Source organism: Meles meles, chromosome 2 (assembly GCF_922984935.1).
Source record: "Meles meles chromosome 2, mMelMel3.1 paternal haplotype, whole genome shotgun sequence".
Lineage (NCBI taxonomy): Eukaryota > Metazoa > Chordata > Mammalia > Carnivora > Mustelidae > Meles > Meles meles.
Window position 1 is genome coordinate 158,338,055 of NC_060067.1, and position 20,610 is coordinate 158,358,664.

Genomic DNA, 20,610 nt, shown 5'->3' on the forward strand with positions numbered 1-20,610 from the left:
CATTTGCAGCAAGAAAGAAAAATAAAAACTAAAAAATTACCCAAATGCCAAATCAGGGATGCCTTCTGGGGGCTGAACAAAAGAGCAGGTGAAGTTATTTTCATCCATTTACATAGAAATGGGAAACAACCTTATAATAAATACAACATCATTACATGTATTTGTTTCACTGGAAAGAGATGGCCCTTGAAGTCCACTCCAGAAGCCCCAGAGACTAGCTCAGATCTCTATAAGCCAAGGAGACAAGGCGGGGATTTTGAGGTCCTGCCAATCGAAGACATTCAATGTTTTCTAAATTGTCAGCCTCTGGTGATTCAAAAAACTTGGTGCAGATTGATGGATGGTTTATATCAACCACTGATCGGTGAGTGAGATACCAAGCCAGATTATTTAACCCACTTACCAAAGCACACCAACAAAGAAAACTTTTGGAAGTCATTAACAACTGATTACGAAACATAATTTATTAACGTCCTTAAAGACCTGCAGGACAGAAGAGCTTTCCCATCTTGTATGGGCTTCCCCAGTAAACACTTCTCATTCAAAAAATTCTCCATCCAAAACTCAGTTAAGGCAAAGTGAAAAATTAGAATACACAGCTTTCTACGATTGTAACTGCCTCAACATTTGAAACTAGGTGTTTGCAAAGTAGGAAAACAGCGATTAACAATGGCCCTCTCTGAACGAGATTAAAAGTGATGCTTATTTGCATTTTCATCTTCTCTTTTTTCCTAGCTAAAGACAAGAAGCACATGTAACCTTCATAAAAATCAGACAAAAATATTTTGTTTTTTTTTTTAAGGATTTTATTTATTTGACAGACAGAGATCACAAGTAGGCAGAGAGGGAGGCAGAGAGAGTGGGAGAAGCAGGCTCCCCACTGAGCAGAGAACCTGATGCAGTGCTCGATCCCAGGATCTTGAGATCATGACCTGAGCTGAAGGCAGAGGCCCAACCCACTGAGCCACCCAGGCACCCCTCAGACAAAAATGTTAAGAAATATCCATAATGTGGACTTCGACTTTGGATAATAAATGATTTTTCATTCCCTATTTTACATTTATGCCTGCCTTCCAAACACAATAATGTTTCTAAACACTTTCCATTTCTCTTTGTTGACTCTCTGGAATGTTCTGTGAGGACTCGGGTCTCATTTGTTTTGCCTACCAATGGGAAAAATAAATCTAGGAATGTTGCCATGTAGTTCTACATTAAGACTTTAATAAGCAAAGTGAGGATTTGCTCTCCCAGCTATCCCTACAAGACAATAATGGCCAAAACTTTTCTCCTGATTCAGATATACAGTCTTTTATGATTATTTGTGATCTAACAATATGCCTTAATGCTAAACACTTATATATAATTAGCATTCTATAGGAAAATCATCTTGAAACAAACCACTTTCCTTTTACATTTTAAACCTCCAGGACCAATTTTAAGCTCTTCATTCTGGCTGCAGTCACAAATGAACATGTATAATTCATATAGAATGCAAGAATACAAAAACAACTATGAATCAGAAATTTGTTTCATGTCAACCACTGTTAAGTTTAAATGACATTAATGTTATCTTTTACCCCCTGTGCTAGAAACTTTAATATAGATCAAGTCTTGTCCCTGAAACCCACCTACCCAAGACAATCTCCCTAAATGTTCATAGGCCTGCCCGGGGTTTTGTTCAGCTAGCTCATGTAGGTTACCTTGTACAGTGACAGATACACACACACACACACACACACACACACACACACTCACACACAACTTCCTGTTTTCTCAAGTTAATTGTGAGTTCCTTATGCCATTTTTCAGCTCCCTATCCTAATAACCTCAGTGCCTGGCGCCATGTTCTACACATATTTTTTGGTTGCTTGATTTGAAGGACTACACTTGACTTCGCTTCCTCATCTACCAATCAACCATCTTTAGCTATGTGCAGCCGCAGTCCTACTGTCATAAACGGGGAGGCAGAATAGTGCGGTCAAAGTCCAATAAACTGGGAGCCGAGGAAGCAGGTCAGGTTCCAGCTGCTCATCACAGCCCAAGGACAAGCTCTTGGACAAGATGTTTCACTTTCTGGGCCTTAGTTTCCTCATCTGTAACATAAAAGTGTTAGACTAGGTAAATGAGGAGGTTTATTCCAGCTCTTAAGTGCTATGATTCTGGGGTGTGTGGGTGGCCCAGTTGGCTGAGCCTCCAGCTCTCGGTTTGGCTTAGGTTGTGATGGCCAGATTGTGGATTCAAGTCCCGAATCAGGCTCCACGCCCAGCGGGGAGTCCAGTTGGGTTTCTCTCTTTCTCTCTCCCTCTCTTTCTAAAATAAATAAATAAATAAATCTCTTTTTTTTTAAACGCTATGATTCTACGTGTTCAGAATACCCAAGAACAGTTTAAAGCTCCACCGTCTTATACAATTGCCACTCGTTCAAATGTCGCCAGTTAAATTTAAATTAACTAAAACCAAACACAATAAATAATTCAGTTGTTCATCTGCGTTAGCCCCATTCAAGTGTTCAATAGCCATATGTGACTAGTGCCTACTGTAGCAGAGATAGGGAACATTTCCGTCACTGCCAAAAGTTTGACTGAACGAATCTGATCTAGAGTGATAATAATTATCATAGTTGTCCTTCTAGTGGTTATCAACAAATCCAATTAACTTTATTACTCTCATCTCATCACCAGCTTTAATCCCAATTGCAATTCATACATTACAAATGCAACATGTACGTTTCTTAAATAACAATCACTAATGCTCCTTTCTCTTGAAAAAAACATAGCAACAAATGTCACCTTAGAGCAGCAAGCTCAAAAACGGGAGTCTAAGATCCACAGTTCCCATTTAAATTCCCTCATTTGGCTACACTGAACTGTTTCCCCACCCCTCACACTTGGCAATTTCCTGTGTGCATACCTTTGCTTGTCGTGTTTCTTCCACTGAGAATGATTTCTCTTCCTTCCCACACCCCTCCCTAGGTCCAAATTCATCGAGACCCTTTCCAGAGTTATTTTTGGCAAAGCTCAAAAGAACAGTTTGAGATGCAGCCATGATAGCTAGCAGGAGGGGCCAGGATTGGCTAGTTTAAAGAGGTCACATCAGGACCATGCTGAAGCAGCCTGGTACTGCTCCATCCCTCAATTCTGTCAAATATACTAATTTCCTGGAGAATCTGCTGAGACTGGGACAGCTTGAGAAGGTGCTAGCTCAGCTCACCAAAACATATGCTAAAAATGATGGGATAGAATCAACCATGAAAGCAGAATCTTTGGGTCATTAGGTACACCTGCGGCAGTCAGCTCCTGTGTGCCTCTGGAGAAATACCTAAAACAGTCCATCTGGCCCCCTGGACAACATGGAGCCAAACTATGCAAGTGAGTTAAGTATCAGCCCCAGGATTAAGGAAAGGTGGGCAGCTGGCTGGGGCACAGTGCCTGCATGGGCGACTGACAGTTTATCCAGTCAGTCTAGACTCTCAATAAATCACAGCATCATCAGTAAGATCTTATATTGCATTTTTGTTCCTCCAGTTGTCTTGTTCTCCAAGACAAATGCCACTGTCTCTTGACTATTGAAAGTAATGTCTTCCAGGGTACCTGGGTGGCTCAGAGAGTGTTTGACTCTAGGTTTCAGCTCAGGTCTTGATCTCATGGGTTGTGAGATAGAGGGCTACCTCAGGCTCCTCCCTCATTAGGGGCGGGGGGGGGGGTCTGCTTGAAAGATTCTCTCCCTCTGCCCCTTCCCCTTCTCCCTGCTCCTCCCCCCCAGAAAAATAAATAAATAAATAAATAAATAAATAAATAAATAAATCTTTTAAAGAAAGAAATTGATGTCTTCCTCTTTGGAACTGCCATAGCATTTTATGTCATTTTTGAGGTACTTAAATGTTTTCATTGTATCTTTTCCATTTCTTAATTCTCTTACAAAGCTGTAAGGTATTTTCCAGAGTTTTAGCGTGATGATTATACACAAATAAATATGGAATGTGACAAGGGATAGATGAATAAGTGAACTGATTTCTGAATGAATGAAAACCCTGTAGCAAACCCTATTGGTATTGCCCAAAAATACACTGTCCTACCTTAACCCAGTCTTTCATCAATGACTTAATTAAACTTATTTATGTTTAAAGATTTTATTTAATTGTCAGAGAGAGAGCACATAAGCAGGGGGAGCAGCACGCAGAGGGAGAAGCAGGCTCTCTGCTGAGCAAGGAGCCAGATGTGGGACTCGATCAGGACCCTGGGATCATGACCTGAGTTAAAGGCAGCCGCTTAACTGAGCCACCCAAGAGTCTCCATCAATGGCTTTCTTAAATTCCTTCTCCTTAAAGGTCATGCCTAACAAGAAATGCCCAACAAAATGTTAACTACAATGCTATGTTGTTCATATACAGAGCAGGTTGAGAAGTACTTAGGAAAATGTTCTTTGGCCACATTCCCTGAATTTTACCTTCTTTTCTCCTTCCTATTTCTTCATATAAAATAACTGTTAGAATTTTTCATTTCAGGGGCACCTAGGTAGCTCAGTCAGTTAAGCGTCTGCCTTGGGCTCTGGTCATAATCCCAGAGTTCTGGGATCAATTCCCACATCAGGCTCCTTGCTCAGCAGGGAGTCTGCTTCTCCCTCTGCCCTTCACCCAACCTCTGCACTCACTTTCTCTCTCTCTCTCAAATTAAAAACCTTTAAAAAAAAAAGAATTCTTCATTTCATACTTAATTAGATATCAAATAGAATTACCTGGATATAGTACATTCTTGAGATGGTACATGACAATATCAATCATTATAGCACTAACTTGTTTTCTCCCAAAATTTCTAACTCAGTGACAGAAGAGTTTTTCCCCACCATTCCCAAAGCTAATAGTATCTAAAAATTATCCATAAATGAAAGTATTTTTTACAACAAAACATTTCATTCATGCACTTATCATGGGTTCATACTTCTTATGTACATCATTTTCTATAATCTTAAGTAGGCTACATAGACTTTTCTAAATTAAATTTGTTGTATGGCTCTGACACTGCCTAAAAGACAACCATAACCACCAATCCATGAAAGTTTCTTCTTTTTTGGATTTCCCTCAATTCTTTAATTCTTGCTATAGCTCTAGAATCCATATCCTTCATATGTCTATATTATAATGTCAAGTGTAAAGACAAAATAACTTATATTCTACAACCAGGAAAAAATGACTTAGGCATAGAGGTGATTTGGAAAATGAAAATAGTGAATTGTATAATATGATAATTTTTTATTATTTTGATTTCATTAAAATTTTCATCTTCACTTTAAAATCTGACTTCTATGGATTAAGTCTACATAGGTACTTGCACATATATTAGATAATACATGTATAAAGTTATTCATTACCACACTGTCCATAAAAAATAAAAAAGACTGGAATCTCATTGCCTACCAATAGGGGACTAGAAAAATAAACTATGATATATCCATTCAATGGAAAATAATCAAATAAATAAGAATGTTTTCAATATAATACATTCCAAAACAACTATTCCATTGATGTCTGTAACAGAAAATATGAGAAACTACATCAAAATCCATCAATAGATAACTAGATAAATAAGTTATAGTACATCTATTCAACAGAATAGTATACAACTATGTAAAATGAGGCTATTCTTCATACACAGAATGGTCTCTAAGATATGTTAAGTGAAAAAAAGCAAGATTAAGAACAATGCTGATGGGTGTTAACCTTTGCATCAAAAGAGGGAAGGGTTTAAGATACAGTTGCATAAAATAACTCCAGAAGAGTACACTCAAAACTAGTAAAAATGGCTGTACAAGGGAGATAGAATTGGGTACCTGAGAGACAGAAGAAGGAGCAAAACTTCTCACAACATACCATTTTATATATTTTTATTTTTAACCTTGTGAATTACATTACCTATTCCAAAAATTGTAAATGCACATTTCCATTATCATTCTTTTAGTGTTTGTCTAATAATGAACGGATGAATTTTCAGAGAATCTTCAATATATTATTCTCCATTCTTCTCTCACTAAATTTCCTTCTGTACTCTGCCCTCCCCTATTCCATATAAAATGGCTTTTCAGTGCTCGTAAAGACCTGGCTGGGGGAAACACCTGAGGCAGAGCACTTTGGAATGGAGTAGATTTTGATCCAAGACATGATGCTTAATAATGAAATAATTTGGGGAAAACGTTTGCCTAGAAATGAAAGAGGAGATGTGTGGTCCGGGTAATGGCCAACATGTTGAATAATACAAAATTGTAGTGGCATCTTGCTAACATTTTAATGGTCTAATTATCAGAAAGTTGAATATAAATATTTTCATTCTTAAACAAAGATAATGATTATCAAACACTTGCTGAGAAACTCCTTATTTATGTCACTAGCTTAAACAGGTTTTAAGAAAAAAGGATGGTAACTGAATAACCATACTGAATTTTTTAAATACCCAGCCAACTATTTAGGTATTCGGAAATCATCTGAGGTCTTGTACAGCCTTCCATTTATTAAAAATGAATTCACACCAAAAAAGCAACAATGCTTAAATTTGGTGTTCAAAAGGCCCTCACAGCTAGAGATATTAAAATGTCAACCTTATTTAAATGAGACATTATTGACCCCCATTAGTAGGACATGTGCTTGGTTTGGCTTTCTCTAATGGTGGTGATGGATTTGCTCTTGTCCATCCACACCCTCCTGCCATGTCCTCTTATGACCTGGGGCAGACATATGCTAGACAGCTGGCTGGACCAGGTCTGTGGTCATTGCACAAAGCAAAGCTTGCTGGCCCACACAAAGATTGAACCTGTGACCTTGTTCTCATTAGCTCAATGCCCTAGTCACCTGAGCTAAACAGCCACGAAAAAAAAAAAAGAAAGTGAAGCTTGAGCACTGTATAGATAGATGTCTGTGTGGGAGTGTCAAAGTCAGGTATAAAATAACATACAGCAATGGGCATAAACCTGGTGCTTAGGTATTAAAGGGGGGTATTACATCCTCTGATAAGTTATATATCTTGGAATCCATGCCCCAGTGGCAACTTCCAAGCTGAGAACCAAAATATAATCACCTTAAAAGGAAGTTTATCTCAGTTCTGTGCCACAATTCAATATGGTATAAACCCTGAAATGAAGAAATTGGCCATTGAAATAATAGTTACCCGGAATGTGCTAGAAGATCCCAGAAAGCAACAGATTCCTCAACTCATCTGATTTGTGTTCCACTGAGCCCTGGGCCAAAAGGGGAAGTAAATAATAAGGATAGTTGGCAGAGATAGAGGTGAGAATATGATCCTATAATCTGTGATTAGAAGACACAGAAGTTGTGTATTCAGGCAAATCTTCATGAAGAAAACATCTGTACTCAGCCAGTCTACAACTTGTGGTTGAGTGTCCATGTGTTCTGTGTGTCACAGGGCCTCTGGTTATAGAAATCTACTAACAGTGGGGGGACTCATGGAAAAAGTCACCAAGTCTAGATTATCCAGTTTCTCCTTAACCCTAAATAGACTGTTATACTGGTACCAAGTCCTATGGGTTGCCATGACTGTTGACCCAATGCAATCCTCACTGAGTATGAAAAATCCCAGATTTATGAGAAATTTAACCACAGGTAAAACAGGAGCAATTTCATTACCAAGGTTTCATGTTAAGGGATGAAATAAAGTTCCACCCAGAAGTTCTTCCTCCTCATTCATTTGAATGGACTCTTCCATCAGGAACCTGGTCAACAAGACCAGAGGCACAGCATGAACCCCCAACCACTAAGAGACGACAACCAAAGTCATATCTTGGGTCACAAGAAATGCGTGCCAAAAATGCCATTGTAGGGGCGCCTGGGTGGCTCAGTGGGTTAAAGCCTCTGCCTTCGGCTCAGGTCATGATCCCACAGTCCTGGGATAGAGCCCTGCATCAGGATCTCTGCTCAGCAAGGAGTCTGCTTCCCTTCCTCTCTCTCTCTGCCTGCCTCTCTGCCTACTTGTGAGCTCTGTCTGTCAAATAAATAAATAAAATCTTAAAAAAAAAAAAAGTTTAAAAAAATGCCATTTAAAACTCCCCTTTTGAAAGATATAATTTCCCTCAGCATTAAGTTCCAATTCCTTATCCTGCCATCCAGCAGAAATTCAAAGCCAAGTCTTCTTTGTCTTTGCATCCCCATCTCTAGCAGAGGACTTCCCATATAAAATGAGGTCAATAAATTATTAAATGAAGAAACAATTGAATGACTAAATCTGATAATCTGATCCTGATTTATCTTTCCACATCATCTTACTCCCCTTCTCTTACTTAATCATTCCCTCCAAGACTCATACTAGTCTTCCACTAGTCTTCCACTGCTCCACAAACATAGCTGGCCCTCTCCTTCTTCTGTTCTTGTTGAGGACCTTCTCTCTAACTAAGGGCATTAGCATTTATTTAGTGCTTATTGTGCATCATTTTATATATTTTATCTCACTTAATCCTAAAAGAAATCCATTTTTTACAAGATGCTTAGAAAAACTGAGTAACTTCCCAAGATTACACATCTACAAAACAATGGAACTAAGATTTGAACCCAGATTTAAATCCTGACTGGCTTCAAAAAGAAACTCCTCTCCCATCTAGGATATTTGTCTGCCTTCAGGTACCCAAATTCTGCCTTTCCAAAATTGGTGTCTCTCTCAAGGTCTAGTGAAAGCTGCAAAGAGAGGAACTCCATCCCATAATGACCTTTCATTGTTTTAACATCGTGTTATTAACAAAGGGTCTCCAATAACAATTGCAGACCACTTCAACACCCTCATTTACTATTCCTTCTATTTAGCCTTTTCAGTTTTCACGAATCCAGTCCTTTCAGCCTAACGAAACCATAAGCTCAATGGGCAGATTCTACATGTTATAATTTGCTGTACCCCTCCACAAGCATGGAAAAGACCTCTGCATGTGGTAAGAACCCAACAAATAGGACTGACTGAAAGGGACTAATGGCAAAATCTCCATCCTCCCACCAAGAATTTTTATGTCAGTTCCTATAGTTATGATGAAACACTCCTTGAAGTATTTATTTCTTAAGGCTATTGTAATAAAGAGAAACAATAAGAAAATTTGGAAAATTTAAATAGCTATGTCTGCAAAACATTTTAAGGTCTATCATCATTAACCTTCTGGAGCATCTCTGCTTCTGAGATGTCTACCAAGTCAGTGTTTGTGAGATCATCTTGTTAAGATTTCCCATGTTTTTCCCAAATACCCTTGTTTCCAAAGGTTAATGACTTGGTTGTAAAAGTGCACTCCAGAATGAAATTTAACCTACGAGTTCTCCATCTTAAGGTGAATATTCTTAGCAGGTTTTTTTTTTTTTTTTTTTTTTTTTTTTTTCAAAAATAGGAAGCCATCTGTTTAACCAATTTGAATACATATAAAAGAATAAAAAATAGGAATACAGAGGTTCCTGGATTTTAAGCACTTTTGAGTATTTGTAAAATACATTATGACTTTGATGCTTGAAAAAATATGAAGTGGTGCTCTTAGCTATAAATCAGGCTCAGAAAATAAAGCTGAGCTAGAAGTGGGGATATCTTTAGGACAAAAATTTTTTGATCATCCAAAACGTTGATCATTTGTGGGCCGTAGAAAAAGAAGATTTATTATTTTTGAATGGTTCGATTTTTAGTAAGATAAAGACATACAGTTTGAGAGAACATCAAACAGAATGTGGTTCTTATTAATATCACATAACCTTTCCTATAAAACTTTTCCTTTCTCCAACCCAGCTCCCATTAGAACCAAACTAAACATGTTGACAGCTACAATTTAGGAAGGTGTTAGGCCAATAGTCTCCCCTTTTGAGAAACTGGATCATTAATTCAATATCATGTTACCAGTTTTCTTCATAAACCAAATACATGGGGATAGATCCTATTCTATAGGGTTTAAACACACACAAGTGACAAAAACCACAGAACACAGATTCTAATCAGCCAGGCCTTCAACCATGAACTCACTGTATGCACATATGTAACTCCCACTATCATTAGTATGAATAAATCTCTAACTTATTTTATACATTTGGAAGAGGGTGGATCTCAGTGTTCATGATTAGATATGTTCCTGTAAAAATTATTGTTTTATTACCAAATGTGTTTATATGTATCAGTATGTTTTAGAATTGAATATTCTCCTCCTGAGCAAAATAAGTCATTATTTCCTGAACACTCTGTGACTTACTTATTTCCTTTAATCCTAAATCCTCATATAAATGTAAAGTTGGCAATTTTGACTTTAGAATTTTTAAGGAAATCAATGAACTCTAGGATCTCAATCCTGATTTATTTTAGGTCTTGCATACAGTAGGCATTCAATTAACACTTATGGAAGAATTAATTTATTAATTAATTAATCCCATTAATGAATTAATGAACTTGGGAACCCAAACCAGAGTCACAGAAGGGTGTACCCTAGAAGAGATCCCAGAAGGAATTCAAGATAAAAGTCTCAAAAACAAGGCTCAGATCCACTTCATGTAATTCATTCCATGTAATTCTGAGTTTGAATCCCAGGAAGAAATAATTTTAAGGTTTCCAAAAGATCCAGTCAAAATTAGTCAATCAGAACTCAAAGATAATAGATGTGACTGTATCTTTAGAAGAAGCTGCTTGGACCTTCCATTGTATGAAAAAAGAGAACCTCAGAGTTTTCTCCTGAATCCCCTCTGGAGGCCATCCTGAAATTGGTGAACCCAGAGTCATATTCCAGAGTTATATGGCTATCCACCAAAACAAACCAAAAATGGGCTAACACCAATGCATTGAGGGGTGCCTGGGTAGTTCAGTCAGCTAAGTGTCTGACTCTTGATCTCAGTTCAGGTCTTGATCTCAGGGTCATGAGTTCAAGCCCCACATTGGGCTCCATGCTGGGCGTGGAGCCTACTTAACAGAAATGCATTCTACTAAGATCAAGCGCCCCCAAGTCCCACCTCTACTGTCACTATTACTGGCACAGCTACATCCAGTGGGGAACCCGCCCACCTAGCCTGTGACCCAAGAGACACACCAGGATATAGTGAAGATGCCTGACTTTGAGGGTTCACGTCTAAGTGAGCTGACCTTCCTATCCACTCAGATGAAGAGCAGAAGGAAGAAGACAACCAAGGTTAAATGCCAAATGCGATACTGGATTTCATCATTTTCATTTACACGGCCCCTGCAGCAATTCTCTGAGGGGTATACAGTTATCTAGAATGGCCCAAGTGCCTGGGTTTGTGCACTCAGGTCACTGTGGAAGGCTGTGTTAGTGGAATAGGACTGGGAACATCTTAAAACAAAACAGCTAAAACAGCTGCGTCAGAAATAGCCAAGGCTTGGGAGGAATATGATAGCTGCTATTAAACCCCACTTTGAGCTTCCCCCAGCTTTGATGGTTTCTTTCTTCCTCTCAAAAGTTTACCGTTCTTTTCCTGACCTCAAGTCAACCTCATAAAAGCCTAATTTTTGTTTAATTAAAAAATTAAAGTTTTTGTTGTGTTATTGTCGGTTTCGAGATTTTCATCTTTTCTGTTGCTTGTATTTTCTTTGCCTGTTTGGTCTGACAAAACACTAAACCAAGGTGGACCAGCCATGCTAAATTCTCTCATACAGACATGCAGTGAGGATTCCATGTTGCCTGGCATTCACCTGTTTCACAGCCCCTGTCCCCCATGGCACTTCCTCCCAGCAAGCAGCTGTGTGCCAGGATTTTTTTTTCAGGCTATGTGGTAGCAATCACTCTTTTTGACATTTCTCATTCCACTGAGAGCTAGTTGAATTGAAAGACTTCATTTTGCATCCAACTTGGCATCCTTGAATAGAATTTATCATTCACTATTATGAGTAAGAGCTTACATGCATTCTTCTTCAGTCTGACAGTTAAGAAAGCATTTAATGCACTTTAAATTCCTTGAAAAAGGTATGTTGTAGTAACACAGTGATAGAATTGAAAATACCATAAAAGAAGCAGTTCGAAGGCCTTCTAACACTGCAACAAGGGAAATAATTCCAATGAACTATAAATATTTTAAAGATTAGGTATCTTAATTCCACCGCTGTATTTAGCACAATCTTTTCTTAAGGTGATAATTGATAAGCCATCACTTAGAGACTGTTTAATGATGCTGAAAGGAAGCGTAGGCGGAATTCGGTCAACTCATTGGGACTTTTTCAAGCTCCCAAAGACCACCTGGGATTCATCTCAATTCTCTGTTGCTGTGTTTCAAATCAGCCACTCAAAGATACAATTTGCTGTCAGCAAGTCCCCTGATTTATTTAATCCTTCCCCAAAATATGTCCTGAAATTCTCACAATTTAACCCCTATTTGTCATGACGGCAGCTCCTCGGCAATGACTAAATCACTCTCTGCCATTGTCAGGTGCTTGGGGGGGGGGCGGGGGGGGGGCATGACCACGCGGGTGGCTGGGAAGACCAAGACCAACCCTCAGGAATCCTGCTGCCACTTTATTTTCTCAATAAACCATCACTAGATTTTTTTTAATTACACTTATAATCTCCACTAGACCTCTCCAAAAATAAGAATATCCAAGCATACTGTATGCATTTTAATATATCTTTATATTTTGCATTTTTAAGAAAGACATTCCTGGGGTGCCTGAGTGGCTCAGCGGGTTAAGCCTCTGCCTTCGGCTCAGGTCATGATCTTAGGGTTCTGGGATCAAGCCTCGCATCGGCTCTCTGCTCAGCAGGGAGCCTGCTTCCTCCTCTCTCTCTGCTGCCTCTCTGCCTACTTGTGATCTCTGTCAAATAAATAAATAAAATATTTAAAAAAAAGAAAGAAAGACTTTCCTAATTTCATCTACAATAGGGACACTTATTGGTTTTTAGATTAAATAGTGCAGTATGGGAAAATATGAGTTCAAGTAAGATGATGGAGAAAAGAAGAAAAATAGGGGTCTGGTGGCTCAGTCGTTAAGCGTTCAGCATCTGCCTTTGGCTTGGGTCATGATCCCGGGGTCGTGGGATTAATCCCAGAATCAGGCTCCCTGTTCAGTGGGGAGCCCACTTCTCCCTCTCCCTCTGACTACTCCTTCCCTTGCTGTTCCCTTTCCCACTCCCCTTGTTTGTGGTCGCCCTCTCGCTGTGACTCCCTCTGTGTCAAATAAATAAATAAAATCTTTTAAAAAATAAGTTTAAAAGGACAAAGAAAAAGAAGGGTAATGAAAACACTTTTCTTGGGGTGCTTGGGTGATTCAGTCAGTTTAGCAACCGACTCTCAGTTGCAGTCCAGGTCATGATCTCATGGTCCTGAGATTGAGCCCCCCCACCCCTCCCCGCTGCCTCAAAGGACTCAGTGTTCTGCCTGAAGTCCCTTGAAGAGTCTCTCCCTTTGCCCCTCCCCGGATGCAGGCACGCACTTGAACATGTGCCCTCTCTCTCAAATAAATAAATCATTTTTTAAAAGATTTTATTTATTTATTTGAGAGAGAAACAGAGAACATGAGAGAGAGAGAACATGAGTGGGGTAAGAGACAGAAGAAGAAGAAGACTTCCCAAAGATCAAGAAGCCCCAAGAAGGGCTAGATCCTGGGACTCCAGGATCATGACCTGAACTGAAGGCAGACACTCAACTAACTGAGCCGCCCAGGTGCCCTAAATAAATAAACCTTTAAACAATAACAACAACAAAAAAACCTCTTCTCTAACTTTAAGAATAAATGTGACAGCGGCACCTGGCTGACTCAGTTGGTAGAGTCTGTAACTCGATCTCAGGGTTATGATTTCCAGCCTCATGTTGGATATACAGATTACTTCAAAACAAAATCTTTTTTTTCAAGATTTTATTTATTTATTTGACTGACAGAGATCACAAGTAGCCAGAGAAGCAGGCAGAGAGAGACAGAGAGAAGCAGGCTCCCCGCCAAATAGAGAGCCCGATGAGGGGCTTGATCCCAGGACCCTGAGATCATGACCTGAGCCAAAGGCAGAGGCTTTAACCTACTGAGCCACCAGGCACCCCAAAACAAAATCTTAAAAAAAGACAGATGTACAGTCAAGTCCAATGCAATTTAGTTTCATCTTCTTTTTTTAAAGTGTATTTATTTTGTAGTAATTTCTACACCCAACATTGGACTCGAACTCACAACCCCAAGATCAAGAGTCACACACTCTTCCGACTGAGCCAGCCAGGCACCAGTCTGGTTTCGTCTTCTAATGTGTGAATCAGTCATCTGATGAGTTAAAAAAATCACTGTAGTTTGCAAAAACGGAAGTCCTATAATGAAGAGGTGGCATTTTTTTCTTCCCCAAAATAGCAGTACAAATGCATTATAATTCCTAATAAAAATCAGAAGGAGAAAATTCAGACCCAGTTTGAGTGGTGCACTGAAAACAATTCTTAATGTTCACAACTCTATTCTCAATCCCAATGTTCCTCTCTTTTTAGGTCAGTTCTGGAAGTCAGTAAAGATCAATCAACTTTCTTATTAAGTTTCTTATTTTGATGTAATTATAGATTCTCATGCAGTTGTAACAAATAATAGGGACCTCTTGCACCCTTTACCCAGTTTCTTCCTGTAGTAACATCCTGCAAAATTAGAGTAAAACATCACAACCAGGATATGGACATGAATACAGGTAAGATACAGAACATTTCCAAAACGACAGGCATCCCTTTTGCTGTCCTTCTGTAGCTGCACGCACGCCCCTTCCACAGCTCCTTAACTTCTAGTAACCACTAACCTCTTCTCCACTTCTGTGATTCTATCATTTCAAGCATGTTACATAAGTGGGAGCATACAGTCTAGAACTCATCCTGGTTAGTACTTCGCTCCCACCCCCAGTGTAATTCTCTGGAGATGCGTTCAGATTCTTGAGCTAATTGATAATGTATTCCTTTTTTCTATTGCTGAATAGTATTCCATGGTACGGCTATACTATGATCAGCAACACTTGCTTACTTGTCAACAGAATGTCAACAGTTTGTTTATCCATTGAAGAATCCATGAGTTGTTTTCATTTTAGGGCTATAATGAATAAGCTGCTATTTGTACAGGTTTCCATGCAAACTTAGATCATCATCCATCTGAGATAAATGCCCAGGAGTGCAATTGCTTAATCACTTGGTAGTTACATGTTTACTTTTTAAGGAATTGCCAAACTGCCTTCCAGACTGGCTGTACTATTTTAGTTCCCACCAGCAGTGTCTTAGTGATCCAGTTTCTCTCCACCCTTGCTAGCATTTGGTGTTGTCATGTTTGATTTTGAGCCAAAGCCAGAGATCCAATTTGGGATAAAAACTGCTTGCAAGGCTTTCAAGTTTAATGTGTTTTGTTCTTTTAACATTACCTAGATACTGAAAATGTATATATTTTTAATGTCAGCTCCCTTTGGTTTCAACCCCACAACTTAAAAGCTGTGCACTTGAGACAAATTACTTTAACACCTCTGAATTTCAATGTCCTTACATGTAAAAACCTACCCCTTTTAAGAAGCATATTAAAGGAGCATTGTGTGTAAAGAGCATAGGGTAAAATAAGTGCTCAATAAATGCTAATTGCTTTCCTCCACATTATTCCATTTGATCCTTGTATGTCCTACTATGCGTGCTTCCTCTTAATCCCTTCCCAGCACCACCTAGAACCAGTCCTTCTGTTCGATTGCGTAGCTCCATCTCACCTCAGTTCAGACAAATATGAATACAGTTTAAAGTTGTTTAAGATGATGAAACAATGGGCACCTGGGTGGTCCATTCCGTTAAGCATCCAACTGCAGCTCAGGTCATGATCTCAGGGTCCTGGGATCAAGCCCCAGGTTGGGCTCCCTACTCAGCAGAGAGCCCCTGCTTCTCTCTCTCCCTTCCCTCCTCCCCCTGTTCATGCTCTCCTCACTCTCTTTCTCAAATAAATGAATAAAATATTTTTTAAAAGATGTATGAGAAACATCAGGATATTGCTTTCAGAAAACAAGTCCTACCAACTGTGTGAACTGGGACAGCTCTTTCACCTCTCCAGCCAATGTCACTGATAGTTCATCTCTTCCATCGATAGGATGAACAGAATCAGACCTGCTTTGCCACTCCTACAGAAATGCTAAATGCAAGTGACAGAAATATGTGGAAGTGATCCATAAACAGTGAAGAGCTACATGAACGGAGTAAGACAAATTATAGAAAACAAAGTCCAGTGCACCTAAAGGTCTCATTCATTCTGCTGTGTAGAACCTCAAGGAAGAGAAATGCCAGGAACCCTAATTATGTCTGAGTCTGGAACAGTGGCCCCAATGTGATCCAAGAAGACCACGTTAGAAATTCTCTTTTAAAAAAATATTTATTTATTTATTTATTTATTTGAGATGGAGCGAGAGAGAGAGAGCGTGCACAAAACAAGGGTGGGAGGGACACAGAGAGAGGGAGAAGAAGGCCCCCCACTGAACAGGGAGCCCAACCTGGGGTTTGATCCCGGGACCCAGAGACCACCCCAGCCCCAGACAGACGCTTAACCGCCTGAGCCACCCAGGTGACCCAGAAATTCTCTTTATATTTGTTTTTATGTAAACAACCAGAAATGAGTTCACCAACACCCTTGCTTGGTCCTAGTCAAGTTGCCCGAGACACACATGGTATCCTTAGGGAAGGAGGACATCTCAGCTGTGGGAGGGGCTGACAGTAGCCCTCGCATGAGCTCACGTGGACCGAGATTCGTTATGGATTCTCTGGCTCAGTTCAGTGGAAGCAGATGATGGAATCAAGTTTTAACTAAACTAACCTTCACCAAATGGACAGGGGGCTTTACAAAAAGCCTTACAGTGAACCTTAGATTAAAGATCATTCAAGGGCCACCTGGGTGGCTCAGTCATTAAGCATCTGCCTTCGGCTCAGGTCATGATTCCAGGGTCCTGGGATCAAGCCCCACTTCAGGCTCCCTGCTCAGCAGGAAGCCTGCTTCTCCCTCTCCCACTCCCCCTGCTTGTGTTGCCTCTCTCGCTCTGTGTGTGTGTGTGTGTGTGTGTGTGTGTGTGTGTGTGTGTCTGTCAAATAAATAAAATATTTTTTTAAAAAGGTCATTCAAATATTGGCATAAACAGTCACAAAAATGGCAGAAAGGACACTGTCCTACTGAAGAGCTTTAGTCAGCCACAAAACAAGGCAGAAACGATGACAACACAAATCAGGCAGTAAACCAATTAAAAAACATTTTTAAATGACCAAGACCATTAAAAAAGGTGGCTTTGCATTCACTGCTGATGATAACCAAATTTGTCTCATCTGAAACTATTTTCACCTATTACTTAAGTCTTCCTTCCCTTGCCCTTTTTTAGTTAATTTTTTGCATGGGCTTATAATGTATGTATCATATCAGGAAAGTAGTGCAGATTATAATTTGCCAACAAATATATACCTAAAATGTCTTATTGTTGGAGTGCACAATTAAAACGCTGGGAGGGACCATTGCCGTAACATATTTCATTTCTTTAATGTGTCGTTTTCCTCCATTTAGACCATAGCATCAGGCACAACAGACCACACTACACGTGGGGAAATGGCATGAAACTAGATTTCCACTGCCAATCTGGAAGGTTGCTATCACTAGGACCATCTCCATATTCCTTTCTGGAGCCTCTAAAGACAGAGAGAAGCCGGGTGCCTGGGTGGCTCAGTGGGTTAAAGCCTCTCTCTGCCTTCGGCTCAGGGCATGATCTCAGGGTCCTGGGATCGAGCCCCGCATTCCGCTCCCTGCTCCGCAGGGAGCCTGCTTCCTCATCTTTCTGCCTACTTGTGATCTCTGTCAAATAAATAAATAAAATCTTTAAAAAAAAAAAAAAGACAGACAGACAGAAGCCATTTCCTTTACCCTGTCAACACTGAGGTCTGGAAGCCAGTGTAGGCTTCTCATACCCAACTCCATGAAATCTGTGGGCTGTCAACATCCCCACATTTAGTGGCTGTCAGGAAGGTAACTGCGGCACGCCACTTTTTACGCTGTGGATTTCCTATTAAGTTTTTACTCTATGCCAGACCCTCAAGCAAGAGCCTTGTGGGAATCGTCTCAAAAAATGTTCCTCATGGGGCACCTGGGTATCTCAGCCTCTGCCTTCGGCTCAGGTCATGATCTCAGGGTCCTGGAATTGAGTCCCCCATCACAACCAGCTCTCTGTTCAGCAGGGAGCCTGCTTCCCCCCTCCCCCTGCCTCTCTCTCTCTCTCTCTGCCTGCCTCTCTGTCTACTGGTGATCTCTCTGTCAAATAAATAAAATTTTTTTAAAAAAGTGTTCCTCAGGATACTGTAAGTCTTCACTTACTATCTCCCTTCTGTAGATGTGGTAATTGACGCAGAGAAGAGCGATTTTCCCCACATCACTTGCTGCTACGTGCTGTAGTCTGGGCATGTACTCCAGAACTCTGCCTCTGACTCCAGAGACTTGCTCTCAATATAGATGTTATGCTACTTTACATGCGTAGTCGTAGCTTTCTTTCCATGTATTATGATGACGATTTCTTAATAACATAACACACTCGAAATTAATTTTAAAAATTTGTTTCATTTCAAATGTGACTTTGTTTCATCTTAGGATCAAAGATTTGCCAGAACACATCATTGATCTGGTAATAAGTGTCAAAATAAATTACAATTAGATTTACAGGGATTATTTTTATAGATTTTTAAAATTTTATCTTACCAGTTGTTGAAAAAAAACGGCATTAGAGTCTTTCTGACACAAAGCAGAGCATAAACAATAACCCAATAAAATGTGCACGGCCCATGATTTAGTCAAATGTATCTGAGATTGTAACCTGAACTAGCACTGGAAACAATAAGAAAAATTCAATGCTTGATGCAGTTGTTTCTCATATGCAGACAGTTAACAATGAGAACCAAACTGAGGAACAGCCAAGTGAACTTTTCAATCGTTAATATAGCTCTATTAATACCGTGTGATATTACAGTATTTAAGGAGAGAAAAGCCCATTGGGTTGCAGGCGCTCTTGATTCTGTGACCTTTTTTTAAAGATTTTATTTATTTATTTGTGAGCGAGAGAGAGAGAGAGAGAGAGAGCGAGCAAGCATGACAAGCCAGAGAAGCAGTGGGGGAGGGGAGAGAGAGAGGAAGAAGCAGACTCCCCTCTGAGCAGGGAGCCGGAGGAGGGGCTGGAACCTGAACCCTGGAATCTTGGCCTGAGCCGAAGGCAGGTGTTTAACTGACAGAGCCATCCAGGCGCCGCCCCTCTGTGATTTCTAGTAAAATATAGCAAGTGGAAATATGGCAGGGGTGGGGGCTGGGGATGTCGGGTGGGAATGGCAATGTCCTTCTGAGGGCAAGTTCCTCTACAGGATTGTATGCTCCTGTGTGTATATGTTAAGGACCCTTGAGGTTTCCTTCCCACATATCCTCATTACAAATACCTAGGTCATGATTTAAAAGCACAACCGTTTACAAAGTGTAGCCCACACCTCAGACTCAAATACTGCTTTGTTCCCATGACTGTTTTACCTTTGATGAGCCATCGTATTTATCTTCATGAACACTTCATTAAATACAGTCTATCCGAAAAAAAAAATCAGCATTCAAACAGCTAAACACTTCAACAGCCCATATATAATCTCTATTTGTAAAAAAGCAAAAATAATCACTTGATTAGATTCTGTAATTTTATTGCTGACATCATTTTTACTTGAATAGCAAAAGATGCATAGAATTTAACAATGTTTGGAAAAACGAAAAGAATTACTAAGAATGTAAGAAGGCAGTTTATTACTTTATTCATCCCAGAATAATAAGAAAGTTCCATGTTTTATTCCTGAAAAAAGTTGCTTTTTAAATTTTTTCTCAGCATGTTGGAGCGTATGTAAATTATCACATGGATATATTTCACCAGTTTGAAAAAGTTCATTGCTTTTTGCCATGTATTCATTTAACACAAGGTTATTTTTTTGATTGTATTAATTTAATACACATTGTATTAATAAATATTGTGTACTAATTTAATATACATTGTGTATAAATGTATTCATTTAGAAAGAACCATGGTACAATGGATTAAAGGTCCTTATATTTTAAACCAATATTTAAATATCATGGAAGCCAGCATTTTTCCATATATAAGAATTTCCATATTTTTCCTTGTTTGGGCTTCTTCACCCAGTGAAAAATCTATTTTTAAAAAATCACTGAATTGAAGAAAACAAAAACAATATCTTTGATTATATGGATCCAATTCATCACTCTCCCATTTGTAGACCAAGAGCCAGATCCTACCTAAGGAAATTATCTTTTTCAGATTTTATGTTTCTACATTCCTTCTGTCTTCTATTTTCCATCCCCCTCTTCCAGTCATCACTTCAGTCATAACTACAGTTAGAAAAAGCACTTGCTCATTTTCCCTGATTTCACATTTGAACAGAATTTCTTTTTTTTTTAAGATTTTATTTATTTATTTGAGAGAGAGAGAGAGATCAGACCATAAGTAGGCAGAGAGTCAGGCAGAGGGAAGGGGAAGCAGGCTCCCTGCTGAGCAGAGAGCCTGATGAGGGGCTCCATCCCAGGACCCTGAGATCATGACCTGGTTCAAAGGCAGAGGCTTGACCCACTGAGCCACCCAGGTACCCCAAGAATTTCTTTTAGATGGACTACAAACAATCTCATAGAAAAACTT

At 39.5% G+C, this 20,610-nt stretch overlaps 1 protein-coding gene across 1 annotated transcript in view; it reads right to left on the reverse strand.

Annotated features, from left to right (window-relative positions):
* Positions 1–907: 907 nt before the first annotated feature.
* Positions 908–20,610, reverse strand: part of LOC123936926 — a 30,788-nt gene continuing 11,085 nt past the window's right edge. Inside the window, exon 7 of the mRNA XM_045997428.1 lies at positions 908–2,093. Within this exon, the coding sequence (XP_045853384.1) occupies positions 2,032–2,093 (62 nt within the window). The 3' untranslated portion in view covers positions 908–2,031. The remainder of the gene's footprint in view (positions 2,094–20,610) is intronic.